Source organism: Oreochromis niloticus, linkage group LG2 (assembly GCF_001858045.2).
Source record: "Oreochromis niloticus isolate F11D_XX linkage group LG2, O_niloticus_UMD_NMBU, whole genome shotgun sequence".
Classification (NCBI taxonomy): domain Eukaryota; kingdom Metazoa; phylum Chordata; class Actinopteri; order Cichliformes; family Cichlidae; genus Oreochromis; species Oreochromis niloticus.
The window spans coordinates 25447428-25472566 of NC_031966.2; the positions used below are offsets into that span (position 1 = coordinate 25447428).

Here is a 25139-nt window from a genome sequence, read left to right on the forward strand (position 1 = left end):
TCACACGCATGGATGTACTTCTATTTTGTAACTTCTTTAGTTATATTTAGTGATGTATTTATTATGTATTAAAAACCCACTGAGCTCACGATGTGCAGACAGGTGAGCAGCAAGAGCAGGAAAACTTGATGACAACATCTAGTGGACAGGTGAAGTGAGGTTACTGAAACCACACGCTGCGTCCTACTTTGATACCGGTGCTGCTGAAGTTCAGTTTTTGTCTGACCCACTTTGCTGGAATGAATCCAAAATTGGAGAGCACATATGATATTGAGGTCAGTGTCAACACATGGCCTCCAAATTTACCAGGTGTTATTGTTGTCAGATAAATTTAATATAAGCCCACTGGCCCTGTAAGTGTGGATAGTTTCATTCATGCTCAGAGAAAAACTTTTCACTACTATTGTAATAGACACTGAGGTTTGTGGTGTCACTGAAAAAACTTGTGTTTTTTATATATCCAACAAGCAACTTTTCTATTAAAAAAGGAAATCCAAGCAGCAAATTGTAATCCCGAGCTCACCATATATTAAAAAGACATGAGCTATGATACTTTGTTGTTGTTTGCATTCAGGCTGCATTTCCAGTGAATCGGGAAAGACTGATTCCCTGCCAAACCAAACTCCAAAGAGAGATAACCATAAACGTATGCGCATCTTCTCCTGCATTCAACACTCAGTCGCAGGTAACACCTGAAAAATTACCCCTAGTAATACACAATCACATTTTCCAAAGTCCATTAATGAGCTGCTGTTCATCTGGGAATTCCCTACATAGCTCTCAAATACCAGATATCTATAGGCTGGAAGTTTACCTCTTGAGCTGGAGTGGTGGTTATTTTTAAAGATGAATTTCCTCTCGGAGAGCTTGCCAAGCGTGAGGTGATAAATCTCATCATCTACACCCTGATAAAAGTGAAGTCTGGGTCAGAGTTAAAATTCCATGAAAGGCTTCCTATTCAGTATGGCGTGCACTTCTTGACAAAATAGTTATGAGCAATAAGAGCGTTGCTTTTGAATTTCGGTGCTGTTGTGTGACTTTTCTTTTAAGAAATGTTAATGCACGAGATGATATATTTCCAAGTGAGAGTGGAGCGTAAAGTGCAAAAGAACTAACAGTTTTTTCCTGTGTTCTCACACGTCCAAACTCTTGATGCTTACAATAAATTCCATTTATCTTTCTTCCAATACAGTAAAAAGGTCCTGGAATATGAACTTTATTTTGCAAGGCAGATAGATGAACATAGTAATAAGCAAAGGGAGATGGAGGCGAATCGATGCAGGGGAGCAAGTCAAATGTCATGGAAATAAACAGTCCCCTTGTTTGGACTGTTTTGCCTTGTTTTCACAGCGGGACATTGGTCTATTTCCTCAGAGTAACGTTTCATTACTCCTGCATTTTTCCCCTGCCCTTATTTTGATGCCACAGTGGAATTGTGACAATCTCCATTACGTACGAGCGGCTGCTATCTTTTGCAGCTGTGCTCTCTTCAGCCATCGCCTTCAATCAGCTTCTAGCTTTGAGTTATTACTTCCTGCTTTTCTTAGAATTTCTGAATTTTACTAAATTGTCTATCTAGCTTCAGTTTTTATACTCTAGCTCCAGCTTGGGAACGGTGACCAACGTCATCAGGGAATGAGATAAAAGAATGGAAAAGAAAATGACTGTAAATCCTACGCTTGGTTGCTGTTGGAGAGGTTGCAGGTTGTATTTAAATGACCCAAGTGACTTCTTACCCCTCGGGGAGTGATGGGTTCCACAATCTTGGATTAGAATTGTTAAAATAACACACAATCTGCACAGTGGACTTGACTCTCAATGCACAGCATGATAAATAAGTTTATGAAACAGATGCATAACATCCAAATTCTTCTGGGTGATTGTCTTGTGGAATGAGCGTGTGGCCTCATTAGTACTGCTTCAGTTCTTGGCCACAGGGACTGAGGTCAAGGGTAAAACACCCCTCTTCCACCCTTCCCACAACTTCCTTCACTTCCTCTCTGAACAGCAGGATCTTCATCATACTATTCATAATCCACAATCTCTCAGTCAGGGGTGTTTGCCTCAGACATCGAAAGTACTTCTCTAAATAAAAGGCTAATTCACTTTGCTATAAAATGATTATTTTATCAGGAATAAACTAGTTGCTGAATAACCTGGACCTAAAATATAACTCCAATTCCCCAGAAATGTGATGTTGTGTAAAATTTGGATTAAAAACAGAATGCAACAATTTCCAAATATGATACATCCACATTTTATCCACAATCTGTCATAGAAAACATGCCAAAGATTTAAACTTTAGACGTTATTATCTCATTTATCAACATTTTTAATCTAATCGGGTGAACTGGCAAAATGTCAGTAACATGATTGGATATTAAAAAAAGACCATTTTGGGGATAGTAGAATTTCTCAGAGTTAAAGATGGCAGAAGTTCACCAACCTGCAACCAAACTGTCTACAAATAGTAGAACAATTTAAAAATACAATTGTGAAGACTTTGAGAAGCTTCTATAGTATTTAATATCATCAGAATCTGAGGAAATCTCTGTGTGTGACAAGGCTGAAAACAAGATGCCTCTGGCACTCAGGCAGCACTGCATGATTCGGTCATAGTGATCGCCGCATGTGCTCAGGAACACTTCCTGAAATCATTTTCTGTGAGCACAATTTGCTTTTCATTCTACAAATGCAGGTTAAAGCTCTAAGATGCAAAGAAGACGCAATTAGTTAACATGATTTTAAGCCAAAGCTTATTTAAAATGGACTGGGGGAAAGTGGAAAACTGTTTTGTGGTCAGACAAATCGAAATGAGTCTTTTAGCTTATTTGCTTATTATTAGTACAGAGTTCAAAAGTCTGCATTTCTGATGGTATGGGGTGCATTAGTGCCTCTGAAATTGGCAGCTCGCACTTCTGGAAGCATATCAAGAGTGCTGAATTCTATATAGAGGGTTTAAACCAAGACATCCAAGATATTCTCCTATCTGGATGTCATCTTTTTAAAGAAGGCCTTGTATATTTTAGCAATGCAAAGCTAAACCACATACATATAAAACACTGCTGCAGAGTAGAAAAGTCTGGATGGTGAACTGGCCTCCCTGCAGTCCAGACATTTCACCAACTGAAAACACCTGAAGCATTGTGAAATGAAAAATACAAGAAGGCGACCCAGGACTGTTAGCTGTTAGCTAGAATCCTATATCAGACAAGAATGGCCATTCCAGCAACTGGTTCCCACAGTTCCCAGATGGTTCCCACACTCACGGTAAATGAAGCGTTGAGTGGTAAACATTGCCATCTTTTGAGATATGTCTCTTCAAATTTAAAATGATCTAATTTTATTCATAAATTTATATTTTTTCTCAGTTTCAATATTTTACATATTTTCTATGTTCTGTTATGAATAAAATATGGGTTTATGATATTTCCAAATGATTGCATTCTGTTTTTACTTATGTTTTATACAACATCCCAGTTTTATTTAGAATTGAGGTTGTAATAATCTGAATAGTTAAACCTTCATTATTTGGTTTCTTGGGGGCAGAGCGAAAAGGTGATGTAAGAAAAGCTCTCATGTGTTGTTATTATATAAAACTGTTCTGATAAATGTACTGGCAACACTTCTCAAACTACCCAGCAGCCATGATGCAACATTATCAACTATTTGGAGTTGTTGTTGCTGACCATTTGATGAATCAAAGTCCAATTTTTACCCAGCTTCCAGCTGTGTTTTGGTGTCATTTCTTTGGGGAAATATTCATGTCCTTAGCTGCTAAATGCTAATCTGGTTTCATCAATCTCCGAGTAGTTTAAATTTATCTGATGTTTGGTGTTGACGCCGTACCATACAAGGCGGATGAAAGAATATCATCAAAAACCAAAACAATAATTCTCCTTCAGGCGCCGGGAAACTATACAGTCACACGATAGTCATTTTCTTTTTGAGATCTTTTTACATTATAATTAAAATGCTGATAAATGCCGCTTTAATGCTTTAATGGATTTTCATTTCTTTCTTAAAGATAAAACAAGTTTTGCTAAATTCCTTCTCTATTTTCTCTCTTTAAACCCCTGAAATATCAAATATTATGGACAAGGCTATGTGAATTTGATCCTTTTAGGGACAGGAGTAAAAGCATGTTATCCTCTTCTTACTGTAGCTTAAGAAAGTGAAAAAAACACCCTATCTCTTATGGGATTAGGTGAGCTGAGAGCCTGCACCAGGGTATTGCAAGCACAAGCCTGTCGCATGCATGTGATTTTTTGAAGGGTGTGTTTGATATGCTCGACACCAAAAGAAATCTTTCATGATCACTGCACACATCTGTACACTGAGCAAAAGCAGCCTTGGTGAGTTACTTGTGCTGATGTATTACCACTTCTGAAGAAGTAAGTCATTCAAGAACTAAATGCAATTGTTGAAGACGTTCTTAAAAATGGCTTTTATTGGCCACTTATTTAATATCTTCAGTAAAAGAAAAAAATGGTGATGGGTCTTTAGCTGAACTGGTTTCCTTGGCTATTACTGTTCTTTTATCATCAAATTAATTAAACTTTTAAGTAGCCATCTTACTAATAACTAGTCTGAAACACTGAGTTGCTTTCCCTGTAGTTGTTTTCTTGTCGCCCTCGGCATCATCACAGATGCACAGTTTGGAGACACGTTTTATAAACCTTTAGAGACAGAGAAGAATCATAAACCCAGCTCCACGTCTGCTGGATTAAATCACCTCCTGCTGTGCAGTGTTACATTATCTGTTTTTTATCCATGGTTGGAGGAAAAAAAAGAAAAACATGCATGTGAACTCTTAATCATCAGCATTTACACCCTTCCTTCATATCCATTTAGACTGGGGAAGAAGAGAGTATGCGCCGAAGTCTTGTTGTTGCTGTCGGTGGTGAAAAACAGCAGAGCCGATCCCTCCTGCCTGAGAAAATAACACAGACTTCATTTATGTGCATGTAAGGCTCTTTATAGTAACTCCCATTTTCATTATTTCTAATATTCATCCTCCCTTTGATACAAATATTAGTTAGCACAGTGTTATTGCTGCAGGTGCCGCCACAAAAATTGTTTCAACTTAGAAAAACACTGCAGGAAGCGACCCCTACTAGTGCTTCATACTTTGATAAAACAAGTCTTGAAAAGAAAAAATGGTTTCATGTGTGCTTTTATGAATGTGGATGGTTGGTGAAATATAAAGGGGTTAAAAGGCAGGGAGGTCGCTGTGTTTCAGACTATAGTTATTTTAATTAGCAGTGAGTTAGGTGTTGTTTAAAAGTGAACTAATGACATTCAGTGTACAGTGCACCTGTTGTGTGACAGTGACATACCTTTGCTTAACAGCAGGTCCCGTTCATTTCCTGTTTTAAAGGTCAAAGATCCTATCTGGGCTATCACAGGCTTTAAAGACTATGTAGGCTATCGCAGGTCACAAACATCCTCTTAATGCTTTACTTACTCTCCCCGTATGTGTGAAACGGACGAGCGCCTGGCAGAGAGCTGAGAGTGTGTTTGTCTTATGTATGTTTACCGGTGATGATAGAAATAGATAATAATCAGTTGGCAGAGATGCACCGTCGTCCAGCAGAATGCATAATCAGCCCGAGTAATCTGCCTCATCACAGGAGTGACGGAAAGCACTGGAGCGTGTTAACAACAGTCCAGATTGTGAGAGAAATGTAGCAGAGATTTCCCCAAATGAAGCAGCTGCACAAATGTTTTGTTTGAGTTTAAATATTGTCTGAGGATAAAAAGATTTAATCTCTCAGGAGTCGTGTGCAATTTATGAGACACTGTGCACGGATGGATGCAGTATCTCTCACTCACTGATGTGTAAAGCCAGTTAGCAGCAACACAGCATTCAGAAGGCCTTGTTGTCCACTTTCTATCCGGAGAGTGCAATATTTTAGACCTTCTGTAGTTCTGGAGGAATTCATGAATATAAACTCAGAGAGGTGCAAATGTCCCTGAATGTTCTGGATGTAGTGATGAAGAGTCAGTTACTTAAATATCACTTTCTATTACGGCTCTGTGGGGGTAGTAATATGGTAATAACAAGTTATTACCACTCTGCGAAAGTAATAACCAAGTAATGTGTCAACTATGGTCATACCTGAGTGATATTTCACTGAAATTTATATAAGTGGGCAATAAATATTATTACCTTTTTTTCTCCACCTTATTACATCATTATTACATCATCACTACCAAACATTTAAATCAGAGATAGTTTGGAGTTAAATGGAGGTAAACTTCAGTTCTCTCCTAGAATGATTACACATTACTTTTGGAACTATTTTTGTACTTCATCCTGGATAACAAATAATAAGGCAGGTAGCAGAGCAGAGATAACTCAGATTAAGTATCCTAGTTGGGTCTATGGGGACTAAAACATTTCCAGCACAGTCCAAGTCATTAGTCACCCCTCAGACATGTTTTTTTTCTGTATGAGAACATACAAGGGGAAACATAGTTTTGTTTTAAGGAGTTACAGCCACCGAGCATGATGTAAACGTTCAGTCCAAATGAGCGACATCGTATCAGTTATGACTAATTACATGGCTTACATATTTCTCTTTGTTTAAACACATTCTTTATTTGTTGAGCATTAAAGGAATAAAGCAGACGATGAATCATAAGACAATTTTAAAACCAGTGATCCATTCCACTTTCTTAAACTTCCAGCCACTGTATTGTTATTCAAATTGGAGTAAATTGTGTCATTTCAGGATAATTTATGCAGATTTAGCAGCAGACTCGCCGTGCTACAGAGTTTCCACAGCAGCAGGGACAGTGTTTGCTGGACTGACTCAATCTAAACAGTTCCCGTGTTCACCACAGTGAAGGGAAATGCACAATAACATTTTAATATCCAAATCTCTAGGAAAACAAAACAAAACATAGTAAAACATTGTTTTCATAGTAAATACCTTAAAATGCAATATGAAAGTCACTGGGATTCAGTTAGTAAAATCTGCTCTCAAACACCAATAATCCCACTGTCATCTTTAAATTAGTACTGCACCGGTGTGATTTATATTGTCAACTCAAGTCACATAGTGGTTGCGTTGAGCGGGGCGATAAATTAGAACACCCTGGAGACATGAGCCCAGTTCCACCCTCGCTCAGACATGACACCAGCTGATTTATACTAATGACAAACTGAGTTCTCCTTCTCTGGATACACAGCTTCCTCAGACTGAGTTGAAATTTGGCCTCACTTGCCTCCAATCCTTATCTTGTTAGAGACAATTGAAAAAAGCAATTACCTGCAGATGCTCCGTTGTGTGATAAACAAGGTAATGTAGCAGACGACAAGAAGCAACTGCTCCCTTCTCCACTCTCTCCCTTTTCCTAAGAGGCTCACTTTTCACTGCGGCGCACCTATCTTGAAATATTCATAACTGTCTCTTCTCTGACTATTAGGACTGCAAATAAACTTGCAAAATTTTCTGGCTCTAAAAAATGTTTTTACAAACTCCAAATCTTCACTCTTCTTCCCCTATTAAGAGGCTCGAGTGTGGCTTTATTTTGTCAACAGTCCACATCAGGAAATGTTTTGGCTCTGTCCAGTTGTTCTGTTGCTCTCATTAAGTCTTTAGAAGAGAGTTTAGGAGGTCAAGGGTCACTGCAGCTCTGCTTCCCTTCCTGAGCCAGTCGCCAACTTTGTTTACATTCTGGGATAAGGAAAAGAGTTTGTGGATTGTTGTGCAGACTGTAGAGCTTCAAATCTGCAAAACACAAAAAGCCAGCACCAGCTTGGTTTTGAATAAAAGTTGAGCTATCAGAGCATTTATGCGACGACTGGTGAAGGACTGTGAGAATTCTCCGTGTTTTGCTTTGTCATACTTTCCTCCCGGGTCACCAAAGGAAAATAACAGCACTGTAATGTAATATTGCAAGCGCTCGCTTTCAAAAGATTTAACAGAGCTGTGCTGACGTTTGAAGAGACTTGCCTGGAGGAAGTGCACATGAAAGCGTCAGAAAACACTACAGCTAATTAAAAGTATTGTGCCCCAATCCTGCTGCAGTTGAGCAGCTGATTACAAAGACAATTGAATTGGGAAGTGTAATTTAACAAGGGAGTTGGGTGTCTTGTCAGCCTCGAATCAGTTTACTATCAGCAAATAATTTAAATAGGAGTGTTTCATTTCAAGGTAATGAAAAATGAACTTGTAGTTTTGTCCTCTGGAGAAATCAGGTTACATGTAACATGTGTACAGCGACGTCCCATTAAGTCACAGATAAATAAGCATCAATCGCATCCTGCTAAATGTGATGAAGACACAAAGCTAATTACGCAGACTCTTACGAGTGCGACTTGACTCAGACGTTTAATTTCTTTCAAGAGTTTGTGAATCCCTAGGAGATAAAGTTTCCTCGCGCTAACAACACTCCTCTCGGACTTTCTGATTCACTACATAAATAAAACGGTGGTTCACATTAAGAGAAAAGAAAATATGCAGCCATCTTCAACCTTGTTTCTCCTGACAGTATTTTAACAATACCCTCATGAATGTGAGCACACTTCACCAAAAGTGCTTTCATTTTTTTTCTCTTTTCCAGCTTGACATCCCTCAGACAGGGTGATTATCTTTGGCGAGGGGCCAGTGAGCAGTAGGGGTGCTTTGAAGACATTCCTAAGAGGATATAAATAGTGTATTTAAACTCAGCACCCCCGTAAAGCGCGGTCCTTCATGATATATTCACCATATGACATACACGTTGTATCCCACATGCATCAACAACCGACCACAGTCTGATGTTGTATGGAAAACAGTGCTGGGAAGTTCAAATATAGTCTTCTAATAACACTCCCATCCTATGTATGAGAGTTGTACCAATCCCTTAATCATTTTTTTCCCGCATACTGAAGAATTGTCCCTTATGAATGATTTCTTCTGCAGATTCTTCACTATATGAGGAAAGTGGTAATCTAACAGCTTTATAAAGCTTAGCATCACAGTGTGAGGCCTGACTTATAGGTATTAAACTCTCTTTTTTAACCAAAGGGAGTTCACAGGGGATTAATGTCCACCAGTGCCGAGATCTTATCAGGAATGTTTTTGCTTTTGTTATTTTGAGAGTGTTCTTCTTCTGTTTATTCAAGAATATGTCAAACTTACTTAACCCCCAAGAAGGCTTTTGTCTAAGACTAAAAAAGATATATATAGTAAGTTGGCACGGCATGTTTAACAGCATCTTAAAATATTTAATGACAAAATGTTAAGCCGTTGCAGGGAAATGAAATACAGAGACGTGTGCAATCAATTCTGCAAATCCAGGCCTCAGCTCGGCCATTGTTCTGGTCCTGAGGTGGTGTGATAGCATGGCGGGGGTGTGAGATTAGACTCTTACATAAGTTTAGGGGTTCACTGATAAGAAACAGCCGATAGCCTTGCTGTACCTTTAACTGCCGCAAGCACAGAAAGCTACACGAATTACCTGAAATAATGCCAAACATTTCATCCATGCAGCATTCAGCTCTTTTTTTCTCTTCTATAGCACAGAAAAGTCCAAATCTCCACGCTTATAGACACTGGAGATTAATCTTCTATTTATCTAGGCACCCACAGTGACCAGCTGCCAACACTCAGAGTCCAGCAACAGAAGTGACCATGACTTCACCTTACCCGGAAATATCTGGGCTTGCTGCAGGAATGGTCGAGTATATATAATGATTTATTTCAATTATAGACAATTTAATGTGTACATAACACTGGATATTTTTTCATATGCTAAACATTACATTTAAATGATGGAGTAGTAGAATAGTCAGCCAAGAGCAATAAGTTATAATACTATAATTTCTTCCCAATGTTTTTGAGAGCCAGCAAATTATTTTTCAACCTTTCATGTGCGTTTTGAAGTCCTGCATATGATTTTCTTAAAAGCTTTTCTGAAATCCCTGTTGAAAATGGTGTAGATTATGGGGTTTACAGAACTGTTGCAGTAGCCAATCCAAAAGAAAAGGTTGAAAAGTGCGGCGGGGATGTAGCAGCTCTCTCTGCAGATAGCATGCAGGCTGTAAGTAAAGAAGAAGGGGAACCAGCAGAGCACAAACACCCCCATCACTACCGCCAAGACGAAGGTGAAGCGCTTCTCCCGCATCTGGGCCACTTTGGTCTTGTTGGCTGCGGCCAGCTGTTGTCGCCCAGCTGGGTTCTTCTGCTCCGGGTAAAGCTGTAACGCCCGGGCTGAAGCCCAGGACAGTCGGCAGCTCTGGGGTGGGCAACTGTCCGATCCCTCGACTTTCCTTCGCTTGGTGAAGCGATGGTGTCGGGGTTTCGTATCCGACGCACAGCAGCTCTCCTCCAGGTCGATGTCGTCCAGCTCCCCTTGCTTTTGCGGATGGCTGCCGGAGCTTTGACTGCTAGGGCTCTCCATTTCGAACCGGTCCTTCCTGACAAAACAGGTCTCTGACTGAGAGGGCTGCCTCTCCAGGCCATTCTTAGCCACGAACACGGTGGAGGAGCGCTGCTTGGCAACTTTATAAATCTTACAATATACCAGAATCATGATGAGACCGGGAGCGAAAAAGGAGACCAGGCAGGATGAGAGGATGTACCAGGTTTCATCATTCAGCAGGCACTCCCGTTCATCGTGTTTGGTCATGAGGAGAGGAGGGAAGGAGATGATAGCAGATATTATCCACACCACCGCAATCATGGACTTGATGCGCTTAGGTGTCCGTTTCAGGTTGTAGCTAACCGCCTTTGTTACTGACCAGTATCGGTCCAGGCTGATGGCGCACAGGTGCACGATGGATGAGGTGCAGAACAACACATCCAGAGCTAGATAGAAGGCGCACCAAGTACTTCCAAAGTACCAGTAGCCCATTACCTCGTTGACGAGGGAGAAGGGGATTACTAGTGTGGCCACCAGGATGTCCGCCGATGCAAGAGAGACCAGAAAAAGGTTCTGAGGGGCACGGAGAGCCCGGCTAGTAAGAACCGCTACAATCACCAACACATTACCAACAATTGTGACCGAAATGATCACTGTAACCACGAGGATGATGAGTGCGGTGGCTGCCTCTGTGTGTGGCAGAGTGAACGGTGCGTCGGTGGTGTTTTCATCGTTGGAAACATTTTCCACCAAGAGGCTTAGCTGGGTTAAATCCATTCTGTCTGCAAACTGTCCGTTTGTATCATCTTTGTTATTTCACCCTGTTCTTTTTCGAAACATCTACGGCTGGGTGCGCTGAGCTGTGTTGCTAAAGCATGGGGATCGGCTGCGCGTAAAGCTCCTGGTCACTATCGAGTGCAGCCCACATAAGACACGGAGGCTGCAGACGTGATGTCCTGAAACAGCAAACTGTTTAACACACGTCCTTCCAGCAGATCCGACACGCACATCAGATGTCGACTGTGTGAGAAAACTGCGAGAGAAACAGAGTTCACAATCCGCAAAGACTCCGCGAATAAACTCGCTCCTGCGGCATCCATGTCATGCGTAATGCTACTTGCGTTAGGGTGAACCGCTTCTCTATGGAGACGAACGGGAGATGCACACTGTGTGGAATAAATGTCCACACAGGAGCGAGGTGACATCACCGAGAGAACCAGCCCATTTCTGAACTGGGAGAGAGAGAGAGAGAGAGAGAGAGAGAGAATTGAGATCTCTTTAAAACTTTAAAGTGTTTCTCCACATGTGAGTTTGCTTGTTGCTTGTTGTGCTTAATATTTTTTTCTTTCTTCATGTTTAATTTCTCTGCTTTACGTGTTCAAACCAAAACGCCAGTAGAAAAAAGCAGACACAACATGCGAGTTTTTCCTTCATCCTTTAAAATGAGGTTTCCCACCACAGCAAAGCCTCCTTCTCATGGCTGTTTATCAGTCAGATTCTATATAAGTACACTGCTTGATCAATGTATTAGCGCAACTGTCATAAAAAACAAGGAAACACAAATATTTTAGAAATCTATCAAAAACTTCAAAACTAAAAAAAAAAAATGCTGAATTCACATTTTTTGAGCTGGCACAATGGACTCCGCGGAGAAGTCAGAAATGAGTCAAGCATAACATTCAACCAGATGTGATTGAAACATTTTTCTGGGTGTAGGGTTGGGTGAATACATTTGTTAAGCACTGTATGTTGCATCAGAAATAATTTTTCTTTGAAAAACCTCAATAATTTATGATGGCACCATCATTAAGAGTCCCTGATGGAACAAGAGGTAAAACAGCACAGCTGGAGGTTTCTCTGAACTTTATCAACCCTGCGGGGTGATGGGTTAGGAGGGCAAAGTGTTCAAATTAAAATAGCTTTAATGGAAGCAGTGATCACTGATCAGTGCATGAATTTTGTCAGTGAAGCATAGATGCGCATCTATCATTGTAAACCACTTTTGGGGAGGCCTGACTTGTTTATGTGCAATCACACTCATCCATTATTCATGAATTATAATCTGGAATTGTTCTATGCTGGCACGGTGAAGGTAATACCTGTTGCTGCGGTGCTTGCATCTGTTTGCTCTGGAGGTTCAGTTATATAACACATATGCAGCTATGTTAGGCAACCAGACATACAGCCAGGGGATGTTTATGAAAAATGTACCAGCCAAACAGAAAGGTGCACACAAGGCCAGAAGAGGGGTCACTTTGAAGTATTCTGATATACAGACTGTAGCTTTGCCCAACACATAAGTGCTTCACTTATTTGGGATTTTAAAGTATGTAAGTAAATGCCATGTGGCAGAAGCCTGTCATTGATGGATTTCCAGTGCAGGTAAACCTACATGAATGTCAACATAAATGCTGCTTTTAGGTGTACGTTTGTGTCCACGCTTGGAGGCTCAAGAACATGAACATGTTTGTTTCCCTGACTCTTTTCCCGCTCACTCTCTGTGACCTCTCTCCACAGTATGAAAATTTAAAAAAACTTTAAAGAGCAGGGCAACTGTCACCACATATCAGTAGTCAGTGGTAGATGTACCCTAAAGGGTCTACCTGCTGAAGAAAAACAGGAAAAACACTGACCTCAGTCACCAGCACCCTCAAACAGCCTTTACAAGCAGGAAAAACAGTCTTTATTGCAACTCATTTTTTTCTTTTAAATAGAAGCGCCCACAAATTACAATTATTATAAATGAGCATGGTTAGTTTTGCAATTCTGTGATGGAAGATGCAATTAAATATCTTTCTTTCTCAGCTTTCTAAACACTAAAGGGGCAATAATGAATTCATATTAAGTTTGCAAAGGACAAAAACACAAAGCCAAGCTGTTCAGGTTAGATTAGACATCTTATTTACGAGGTGTTTGCATTAATATTCCAACAATATGCTGTATATTCATAGAGTGGTTTTGCAATGTATAACCAAATGCTACAATTGTTTCTGCATCTTTAAACCACAGGGTGAAAAGAAATGCTGTAACTGTTTTGACATCTTCTGCTTGCAGATGTTGATAAAATCTAGTCTAATCAGCACCGATGCTTGTGCACTAGCTTTGCTCTCTGCAGAGAACATTGCAGGCAATTTTTCAAAAGAGAACAAATTCTCATGACAACAGTTTTGTCTTCCCATTTCTACACTTTGCTGGTTTCAAAATGAACAATTATATAATTTGAAATTCTGGCTAAAGCTGAAAGTCACTGAACAAACTTCTCAATGTATTCTTTTGTGCTATGATATACCAAAAGAACATTATCGGGGGAACCTGGGAAATCTATATATAAAAAACACTTACAGACATGTTCCTTCAAGCCTTCCGTACTTTCTATTCCAAGCAATACAACAATACCCAACATCCTGTCTCTTTGGATTCAGCTTCCTGTTATGCTGCAGTCGTCGAACATAGCGAGGTGTGCATATACATGCAAACCTATCCTGAAGTCCTGAAGCTTTCTCCCAAAATATGACACAAATCTTACCAACTGGCTATTCAGACAATTTCACTTTCCAATTCAAAGTAAAATCCATTACTGAGGAGGCAAAACTAATAAGCTGCTTAACATGTTACATGCTTGACATCTCGGTGACACACATGACAACTCTGTAATGCAGATGCCAGATTCATTTACTGTCATGGTATGAAATCTTCGCTGCTCTCCGGAGCCGCAGAGGTGTTAGGAGCCAGTGTGTTATCATGGGAGAAATAGCACGGCACTTCAGGCACATTCGATGTGTGTGCTTGCACATTATAAGCCTCGAGAAGGTTTTCTGGGTCGAGGTGCTCTTGCAGCTTTTGCAGCAGTGTGTTTAAGACTATCCCGTCCACCCTAGCTGTAATTCTGATGCATCAATCTCTGCTGAAGTTTGGAAAAGTGTTCACATCTTGTTCCAGCATCCGTACCGGCTTTAATCTCATCAACTCATCAATCATTAGGTATGCGCCATGATTCAACAACTTCTGTCCTTGCCAGCAGGTAATGTTTTGAGTAATGTGTTTTTAGTGATAAATACTGCCCACAGAAAATATTCATTAGCTTAGCAGTGATTATTAATATGCTTGCTGAACATAATTTCACTGCTGAATAGCTGCTGCGTGCACACTTATCAGTTTCGTGGGTGCTTTCCAAGGTGATCGCTAAGGAAATTTAGCAATCAAGGAACTGGACTACCACACTGGTCTGATATGTGTCCAAGCTCAGAGGAAACCAACATGATGAATAGCAGTGCAGAAGCATGTTGTGCTGACATACAGCAATGTAGATAACATTGTTTATGGGAAATACAAGACTGTGTGAACAGTCATTATATATGCATGCTTGTAGGGCATATACAGTGTATATCTATTGTCACAGGAATAAGTAACTTAACAAATATATGTGAGCCCATGCATCTGCAGTGAGTGCATTAAGTCAATATTGTGAGTCACTGTGAGGTTTTCCATATGTGTGACAGATTTTACACTGATGTTAAGCGTTAGAAAAAACCTGGCAAGCACTGTGTGCACCCCATACTGAGACTGCTATAGCACTGTATTTCACAATAAGACTCCATTACTGCAGTCTGTAGAAACATAGCTGCATTAAAATCAAACGTTTTAAAGGGAAAGCCAAAAAAACCCTGCTGTAAAATTCTCAGTACTGACTGGTATCAAAATATTTAAACACAGTCCAAGTTATTAAGCTTTTCTTACTAAATCATGTCAGACGAAGTTATTACTGGAGAAAGTTCTGGATCACAAGCACCTTAAAAGTGCATAATAGCCTTATGAGCTATATTTGACATGTGCAATAGCTCAGACATTAATTAGAATTCAGGCCAAAAAGATTACTGGAAAGCTGTAGTCTGTTTCCACCAGACGGTCAGTTGCTTTCACGTTCACCTGAACTTCTTACAGTTAGCGTCATGCAGTTTTTTCTTTAAAGCCAAACTAGTTTTTTGTCTTTGGACTAAACCATTAGCACCTTTCAGCAGGTAGCAGATACATCAGAAGCTTCAATACTGCTGGAGATACAATAAGAGAGTAAGTATTCATTTAATAAGCTAATCGTTTGTTTACTGTGCTTAATAATGTTACATTTCACAATTACCAATAAAAGTGCTTTTTTTCTGGATTTATGATGAGGCTGTGATTATTTACCTCCACTATTCCCCACCCTGCTGCTGGAATGCCCTTTTATGTTTATAAAACAGAGAGATCCCTGAGAGGGCACCTTATAGAGGTTGCAGCTGATGACTGTGTTTTCCTTGCTGCCTCAATCCTCTTACCTTCCTGTTTTCTTATAAAGAGGCTTTTTGGCTGAATGCAAGCAGAACCCACTACTGCGTTATGTAATGTTCCAGGAATAAATGGCCCGAGGTGGCGTGTGAAAACCTCATCTCAGGCTGCAGGTGATTTGTGATAGTAAACACTTTCTTTGGGGAATTCAGTCTGCAAAAAAATCAGCCATGACCCTGTATGATTACTTAAATACTGTACAGTCTATCCATCTTAATTTCCATGTGTGATTACAGGATCCTTGGCTCTTTTGGATGTGTCTGCTTGTAGGAGATAGCTAGGGTGTGGGAAGGACTATGTGTGTCACAGCTACACTGTGATTCACATGTCTTTTTGTTTTTTGTTTTTTTCACAGATTGCACATCTTCCACATCTCCCACCTTCTTCCACTGTCGCTTTTGCTGTCGGGAGCCCCGGCAGGTCAGGAAAAAATACATGACTGCTGACCTTTGTTGTGTCCCAAACAAACAAGATCTCCCTCACATTTTTCCACAGCTTTGGACAAAACTGCCCTGGAATGTGAAAGCGTGACCAGATTAATGAACCCTTGAAGGTCATGCGTGTCACCACATTCCCTGAAAGAAGTTTCACCTTAAATTATAAGCAATCAGCTGAAGCTCAGGATGTCTTTTTGTTAGGAAAGATGTTGATGCCAAAAGGGCAATAAAAATATCACAAATTACATCAATTTCACTGCAAGAAAAAATAGAGTTGCCTCTTTAAAAAAAAAAATTAAATTCAAATAATTAAGCAGGCATGGCATAATTTTTGCAGATCATTAAACTTACTTTGAATATATTCAGATTAGCAACTGATCAGCTTGTTTCATCAGCTGCTCTGTGAATCGGAACGAGGCATAAAGGGCTCCATCTTTGATAAAGAGCCGTAATGGTTGTGTGCACAGTAGAGGAAGGCGCTTTTAAAAGTCACTTCCAGGGCCGTAGAGAATAGGCTTCCTGCAAAAACACATCAGGGAATTATCGCCCTTCTCATTTTAAGAGAAAGAACACATTTGTAGCTGGTTAGAAGTCGCTCACTTTCACAGCGTTTGTCGTAACTTAGTTAACGCCATGGTGGGCCTTTGGCCTGGGCTGAAAATGAAAAAGAATGGGTGTGGAATAAGGGTCTTAAGCACATTAAGCCTCATTTTATCTTCAGCAGTGGGATCAATTTCCTGTGCCAGAAGAAGTGCGAAAGTTCTTGCATCCAATAGTCTTTTCTCCGAAAACTTCACAGAAACTCCCAATTTTGTCTTCATTTGGAGACACTGAGAAAAAGGGAGGAATGACTCAGAACTCACAAGGAGATTCAGGACTTACATAACATGTATAACAAACTATCACTATCATACAAGTAGTGGGCTCTCAGGTACTCCACTATGAAATCTTATTCTTCTTTTATTTTGTTTTGTTTTGTTTTAAATTGTAGTAAGGTTTCTAAGAAGTATTACATCCATTACATCTGAGAAAGTAATTGTGTGGAAAATAGAAAACACTTCGTGGGTACTTTACAAATGACCTTATCTTACAATAAGATATGTAGTTGACAGAGCAACATGAAAGCATCAACATTTATATTTGACTTGCAGAAAAGCTTTCCGACAAACATTGAAGAAAATGTGTGGCAATCATGTAGATTTAACATCCGAGACGGAGGAATCCACCAGGTTTTATAAGCAAAGCTAGGAAATTGCTCCAAAATGTCTTGAGCTCCAGCTGAACCCTATTCAGAAAAAGTATCAAATTCTCTCATGAAATGCTGGGGAGGGGGGGCTGTTATTAGTCAAGCAAATTTGGCATCACTAGTATTCATATAGACAAATGCAGAAACAAAGAGTTGGCCTCAGCAGACCTGAAGGACCTTGAAAAGTTGTTTTTTTATGAGGCTAATATGATGGAAAGATCAGTCTATGGGTTCACCCTGCATTAGTCTGCATTAGTGAAAATGATCTAATTTGTGCTTTCCTCTGGCAAAATATGTATCTGGTCTATATGCAGTATGATTATGAGATCTTTCTTCTACCTTTGGACATTCAGGATTTGATTGCAGGACCCAGCTCATATGTACATATATACAATACAGTTTCATCATTATGTGTGTGTTAGCACGCTAATAACTGTGAACAACTAATTAACCTACTAAACATTCAAATAGTTACTAGCTTATCATTCAAGCACCAGTAACTGCATGTTACTGTCAAATCTGAGCATTTTCACACTTGAAAAAGAAAACTGCCTTCACAACAGGTGTCTTATAATCAGGCTATGGCACCCCCCTGTGGGCTATGAAAATGAAGTAATTTATCTAACTTTTCTTTTTTTAAAGTCTCCAAAATAATCTGTCTCTACTGTGTGCACATCCCAGCTATTAAAATTAAACAGCTAGCATGCAACGTATCCCTGTTTATCCTGCCACCAGTCCAAGAACTCATCAGAGCATTCATTACGGATTTGACTTTTGGCTTCCTTGCCTGTTTTTCTTTCAGCTTGCATGGTGTATTGTGTTTTTTTTAGTAATACAGAAAATATCTCTCTTTATTAAGTGCAAGCATTTTGGGCAGACATGCTTCTCTCTCAAATACAACAGACATATACAGTTCTTAACAAATTTATTAGACCACCACTCAACGTAAGGTTTATGCCCAAATCAACCAAAATCATTTTATTATTTTTCTGTAATGGTTAATCCATCAACTCTTGAATCAAAATGATGTTTTTTTATTTATTTATTTTTTTTAAACAAATTTTGACAGACTTCTAAAATATTTATATATTTATTTATTATATATTTATTTACATATATTTATATATATGTTTTACATATATGTTTTTATGATGAGTGGTCAAATAAATGTGTTAAATTTGCATTGGAATTTAAAATGTTACAGAATAATATTACATTTCTTATACCTTTTTAAAAATATATTATCTTTCATGTAAATTAAAATTATTTTCTGTATAAATAATCTAAAAGATTCCAGACTGATGACAACCCACATGCAAAATTTGTTGAGGAGCTTTGTTGGCATTACTGACATAACTATTTATTTTAACTTGGATGTTTCGGCTAAATTTGACTCAAGGAACTTATAATTGCATGACAAATTTATCGAACACGCTGGTGTTTCCATCCATGAGATCCATGCTGTATTGTAGCGGAGCGAGAAATCTCATAAAAGTGCTTTAAATTGTTGCTGTATTTATAGAAGATCCTACATGTATTTATAGAAGACCGTTGTATTCTGAAACAGCACCCAGTTCTTCATTGCTACAGCGTATATCTGTCTGGTGAAGGATCCTGTTGTGACACTCATCAGCCCCTGGGGTCACAGATTGCAGAGTGAGTCATTGGGCTCTGGTCCATCAGGCTCCACTGCCTCTAGATCTGGCACGCTCTGCCAGTCAAATGAACCTTGTTAGGGATATTGTGCTGCTCCACAGGCATGGTAAAAAAAAATGTCACTGACACCCTCCGAAATCTGATGGCAGTGTGAAGCAGGGTATGTGGCAGCCATGCCCTACAGGACTTAAGAGCTTGACATAGATGTGAGAAGCAACACCCGAAGGTGGATGCTGATTTCAGGCAGCATCCTTGTGTTGCCTATCACCTTCCAGCTTTGTCAGACCTCGATCTCTTGCTGTCTCTTTCATGTCCTCGAGGTGGCAGCTGACACCTGTTGATTCAGTAAACTGCTATTTCACTTCAATCCTCTATTCTCCTCTACCTGCAGTTGTGTTTCACTCTTATTGTGGCTGAACATTTCCATGAGACCGTACTATCTGTACCCACCATATGCTGGGTGCTCAGCTCAGTCCTTCTCCATGCTGCTCTGTGAAAATGAAAATGTGGCCAGCACAGTGCTTACAACCATCACTTTGCAGTAGTACAGCCCTACAGGAGTGCATGTCAGCATCCAGTGATCACTGTGACCCTCACAAACAAGCCTACTACGAGGAATAGCTCCAACCATTATAATTAAACACAAATGAGGTTTCTGCATGTAAAAGGTCATAGTTGGGACATGGATGATTACATGGATACATGGATAACTAATGGAGTTCATGTTTTTTTTTTCAGTTCCATCCCTTGCTTATGATATTTGGTTTCATAATAGTGTGTGTCAGCTACTGTGTGTTTACTCTTCAGAGTTTAATTTTTCAACTACTAAGTCTATAAAATGCAATGTATTACTGAGATTAAAGTGGTGCTTTCCAATATTTTTGGTTTTTGATCCTCCAAAACAAACTGAGTGTGTGGTGTCTGTGTTTTTAGGTAGTTGTCAGTAGATACTCTAAAAATTCCCTTTAAAGTCCTAATGCACAGCAAGTCCAGGGTTTGGGTTGGTAATGTCCAGATCTTTTTATTATATTTTTGTATATTTGACACTTTTAACAGAAAAATTCTGCGCAGAATGTATAGGACTTTTTTAAGCATGTAGCTAAACCAAGCCTAAATCTAAACAGGTTGCCGGTGACCTGGCAGATGTTAATATATTCTGATGGGTATAATACAAAAAGATCTAACACAAAAAAGTCCCAAGTGATTTCTAATCTTCTTCAACAACCATCAACTCAGAGTTACAAAGTTTAACTATTCAGCCTTTGGTCAACTGCTAGTTTGAAGCCAATAGTAAAATTGTACTTGTGAGAATGGGTACTTACAGCATCTGTGTTAAAAATCAATTAGAGTAAAATATTACATCACTTACAGAGGGCCTTTTTCCGTGGAATACTTTTGCTTTTCAAACGTCTCTTTATTTTAATGATAATAATAATGTATTTTTACCAAGGCTGAATTGATGGGGCATGTACCGGTACTAGAGGATGTAAGTAGAAGAGCAGATGATATCTATGTTTTGTCTTTAGTCAATCAAACATTATCTTTATAGTATGGTGGGTTTTTTCTTTGTTTTCTTTTGTTTTCTTTTATTATTTATTTATTTATTGCTTCCAACTCATCTTTTATTTTTGAAAAACCCAATGACCTTTGTGTGAATTATGACTGAACTGTCACTGAAACATTTTTGGGGTGAACATCTTTCGCTTGTTTAAAATGCTGTGGCTCTTTGGCACGATTGGGCAGGATCTGGAATATCAGATTTTTATTTAAAGAGTTTTGAAGAGTTATGGAAATCCTTTCTCAGTATTAATGACACTGATTGGACCCTCAAAACAGTGTTTCGTGGAGCATCTGTTTAAATATTATTCATTCTCTGTCAAATGTATCAAGACAGCAGATATGACCTCAGTCTTACAGCAGCTAATTCTGCCAGTGTCACAAAGAGCCTCGACTCACAGGCTGGGACAGAATGGGATAAAACAGCTGTCACTAATTTTGTGACAACTGTACCTGATCAGGCCTCTGATTGCCTCAGTTTATATCTAAGTTTGAAGGTATTTCTCAGTATTCTTCACTGACTGATGTTCAGCCTACTCTGGCATAGCTGACCGGTGATATTTCTGTACTGTCACAAAAAGCCTTCACACGCCAGTTATTTAGCACATAGTGCTACATTCTTTAATGAAACTAAATATACATGCTTGTGAATTCAATTCACTCACTGATTATATTTGTCATATACCTTGAAAAGCTAAGCTAGAATTTCCTTTAGAAATTCTTGTGGTGTTCATGATACTAAGTACTCCCAGCATGCTTTACTCAGTGTCCTCGGAGAACGGACTTGTTAGCCTCTACATCTTTTGAAAATATTTATTAATACAGCCCAAGGCAAAAGAAAACAATGACAATATTACTGGTTTCTGTATTATTAATATAATGTGAGGGACATTATTGTCAGATTAGATGGAAAGAATGTTGTTTGATGCCCCTGATAAAGACAGAAACCTTGACTGCCTGAGGATGTTGCCAGGTGTCATTATACTCAATATCCAGCAGTGAATGGACTTGACCATACTCAGACTGAGTCTATCCTTTTGTGTTGACTCACAGAGAGAAAGCAAAGTAAATCAGTAGCGGATGCATGAAATCTTCGAGCAACATCCTGAGAATTTGTCTCTCGAGAATGCTCTACTATGAAATGCAATAGGAGTTCCTAGTCCTATTTCCTCATTTTGGCAATTTGATTTGAGAAATTTTGCTCAGATAAATGAAAAGGAGACACTTAATGCAGCAGCTGCCACAGCTCTGTCATAAGATAGTAAACTCTAAAACTCATTGTTGTTTTTTTCTCTTTTATTTGTTTTATTTGAAAATGGGACTGACAATATGAACATAAAAAATAATCAAATGTTAACATAAATATTGCCGATGTTACATTGTACTAGAGTTAGTTTAATATAAAACCTATTGCAAACCCAAGCAATGATATTTTTCCATCAGGTTTGTACTATTAATTTCTTAACTTTTTACAAAATTCAGGCTTATAGGATTGGCTGCAGGCTATCCCAGGAAACTGGGTAAGAGGCAGGACAGTCCAGTGGACCACAGAGACACTGACACAGAGAGCCAGGCAATTCTTCACACCTTTGGCCAATTTAGCACCCACAGAAAACCCACACAAGAACAGGGATAACAGGCAAACAAGTGAGTTCAAATCCAGACACAAAACACAGGCACTGGTGTCTCTTGTATTTTAAGTCCAATGCTCAGATCTCTATAAACATTAAAACCACAGTGGGCCTCAAATAATGATTCCCAGTGTAAGTAACTAATAATGAGCAGAAGCATGCTGTTGTTCACCTTTTTGAAACAGAAACTGTGTGTTCTGATGCTGATAAAGTATTCTCTGCTTAATCTGTGTCCATTTACGGGCATCAGAATGTTTGGAGGTTCATTTGGGATTTCAGATGTCTTTGTAGCTCTTTCTCATTGTCTAACTGAACTTGGACCACCTTTTCTAGCTGAATGAGCTTCAACGTTGGGGAAATATTTGTCTTCTCAGAAGTAATAAAGTGAACAAAACAGTCTGGAATTTGGCATCAATTAATCCTGTGTGTTGGACATTATTATATAATATCTTGTGTTTGCAAAACATTTTTAGTATAGTCTCTAATCTAACTGCAAAAGACTAATAATACTAACAACAAAAGGTAAGGACGATTTCCAAGGCACAGAAGAAACTGCTGTAGACACATACATACATATACTTTGCTATGCATGCATTAATCACCCTAATAATGTCCTCCTGATACTGAATAGATGTCAGGAGGTTGTGTATGTCTGACTGCTATGACTCATCCTGCCTGATACTTCTCTCAGAGTGGGATGCACAGACAAATAAAGAGATAGTTGAAGCCCTCTGAGGTTAATATCCCTTTTCATCAAATTACATGAGACTACAGGATTAAAAAAAAAAGATGTTCTTAGAAAAACAAGCACAGCTTAGACAGTGATATTTTCTCTTTTTTCTTGAAAATGCATGTGGATTCACAGCATATGGCTTTGAGGAAAACAAAGCATACATAAATGTGCTTACCAGTTAAATCACATAGATTTTGCATCATAACGCAATATTATAAACAGGAACAAGATGACAATTTAGTGTGCCCATTTTCTAAGCAGTGTGCTCAGAAGTACAGGTAAGTAAACCCAGTAGTACTGGATATTCTCCTCAACAAAAGGAAGCACCTTCAGGAAGGTAAACTATAAAATATTATTGTGCAGAGGCCTCAATGCATCATTGATGGGTCAGATCTTACTCTGATCAGTTCAGTTCACATTTCATGTCTGGTGATTTTTTTTTTTTTTTTGTAACTCAAGAAAACACCTTACATTGCTGCAAACATCCTGTGATGGCTCTTTCCCACTATGTGAGTGCACTCCAGTGGTGATGTATGAGATTGCACACTATCAAAGACGCTCAGTGCATTGATGGTTTTAAAGGGTTTGATGTTTCAATCTTTTATTGTGAATTTTTAATAACTACATAAATGAATAAATACAAATTGTAAAAAGTGTAGAAATATCTCAGAGTTGTCAGGAAAGGCTCAAGTTGTTTTCTTAAAGCTGCTCATTTAACATATTTATTATACATTCATTGCCTTAAACCTAATTTGAATTATTGTATAAATAAATATAAATGAAGTATATATTATTTACACCTCAATTTTTGCAATACGAGTAGAGCAGCAGAAATACCCTACATGTCATTCTTTTAGCCTGAAGTTTATTTTTTCTGAAGTGACCCCAAAATACACAACAGTACAATAATTTAAATGTTTTCTACTTTTGTTTAGGTGCTACAAATACATTAAGGCTGTTCCAGGACAAATCTGACCCCTATCTGTTCGGATGGAATTTAGATTCACCAGTCAAATCATGGAAAATGTTGATTTTTGAGAAGTACTGAAACTGTGCATGCTATTGCTCTGTGTGTTTTTATTTTTTTCTATGGACCAGTGGTGACAGAGTCGAAGGGGGAGCTTGATTCAGTCAGGAGAACTGTCTGTGATCCCACCACATTTTCCAGGTTTCCATAGAGACAGGCATCTGCTGGTCTTTCAAAGGTCATGGGGGACGCTTCAAACAGTAAAACAGCATAGGACGGATCACACAGTCCCCATCAAAAGTTTAAGACCACTTGAAAAATGGCAAAAAATCTATTTTGCATGGTTGGATCTTAACAAGGTTTCAAGTAGAGCTTCAACATGCAACAAGAGGAAATAGAAGTGAGACAAAACATTCTTTGAGCATGCAATTTATTGAACTGAAACAGGCTGTTTTACAGCTGATCAAAAGTTTAGGACCGCACCTCCAAAAAAATCCAGTAAATCCCCCCAAAAAGAAATCAAAGTTCCAAATATAAACTCAGTAATGAGTAGCTCTACTGTTATTGCTGATTACTTCAAAAATCCATTGTGGCATGGTTGATGCAAGCGTTTCCACGAGGTGAGTGGGAACATTTCTCCAAGTGGTAAAGATGGCCACACGAAAGGCATCTACTGTCTGCAACTGTTGTCCATTTTTGTAAAAACTTCTTTTGCCATCCATCCCCAAAGTCTCAAAAGAGTGATGTTATTCTCCTGGAAGAAGCTCCTTGTCCTGTGGGCAGTGTGTACTGTAGCATTATCCTGTTGAAAAACCCAGTCGTTACCACACAGACGAGGGCCCTCAATCAATCAATCAACCAATCAATCAAAGCTTTATTCGTCACATGCAGGTTGCCCTGCAGTGAAATGGGACCCCCCCGACCTTACACATACAACACAGACATTACATGGGGATACAGGTCGGAGATTGGTAGCATTAGAGAAAAAACATTGAAATGTACATTACAATGGGAAAGTACAAGAGGAAAAAAAGAGACCCCTACTCATGCTGTGCTTCCATGGTAGGACAGCATGAGAACAGGAAACAAAAAAAACTCCTCTGCACAAAAAAGCACATGAATGTCCACAGCACAACATTATGAAGGACATGACAAGCCACGGGGCTGGGTGGGGGGTGAGGAGTCATCCGAAGCGAACACAGCAGCCGCCCTGCACAGCGCTATCATTCCAGCG

General features: G+C 39.1%; 1 protein-coding gene across 1 annotated transcript; it reads right to left on the reverse strand.

Annotated features, from left to right (window-relative positions):
* Nucleotides 1-9541: 9541 nt before the first annotated feature.
* adra2db (adrenergic, alpha-2D-, receptor b) lies at nucleotides 9542-11875 on the reverse strand. The gene has a single exon (XM_005467778.4). The coding sequence runs from the start codon at nucleotides 11131-11133 to the stop codon at nucleotides 9862-9864; it is 1272 nt and encodes a 423-aa protein (XP_005467835.1). The 5' UTR covers nucleotides 11134-11875; the 3' UTR covers nucleotides 9542-9861.
* Nucleotides 11876-25139: the final 13264 nt, after the last annotated feature.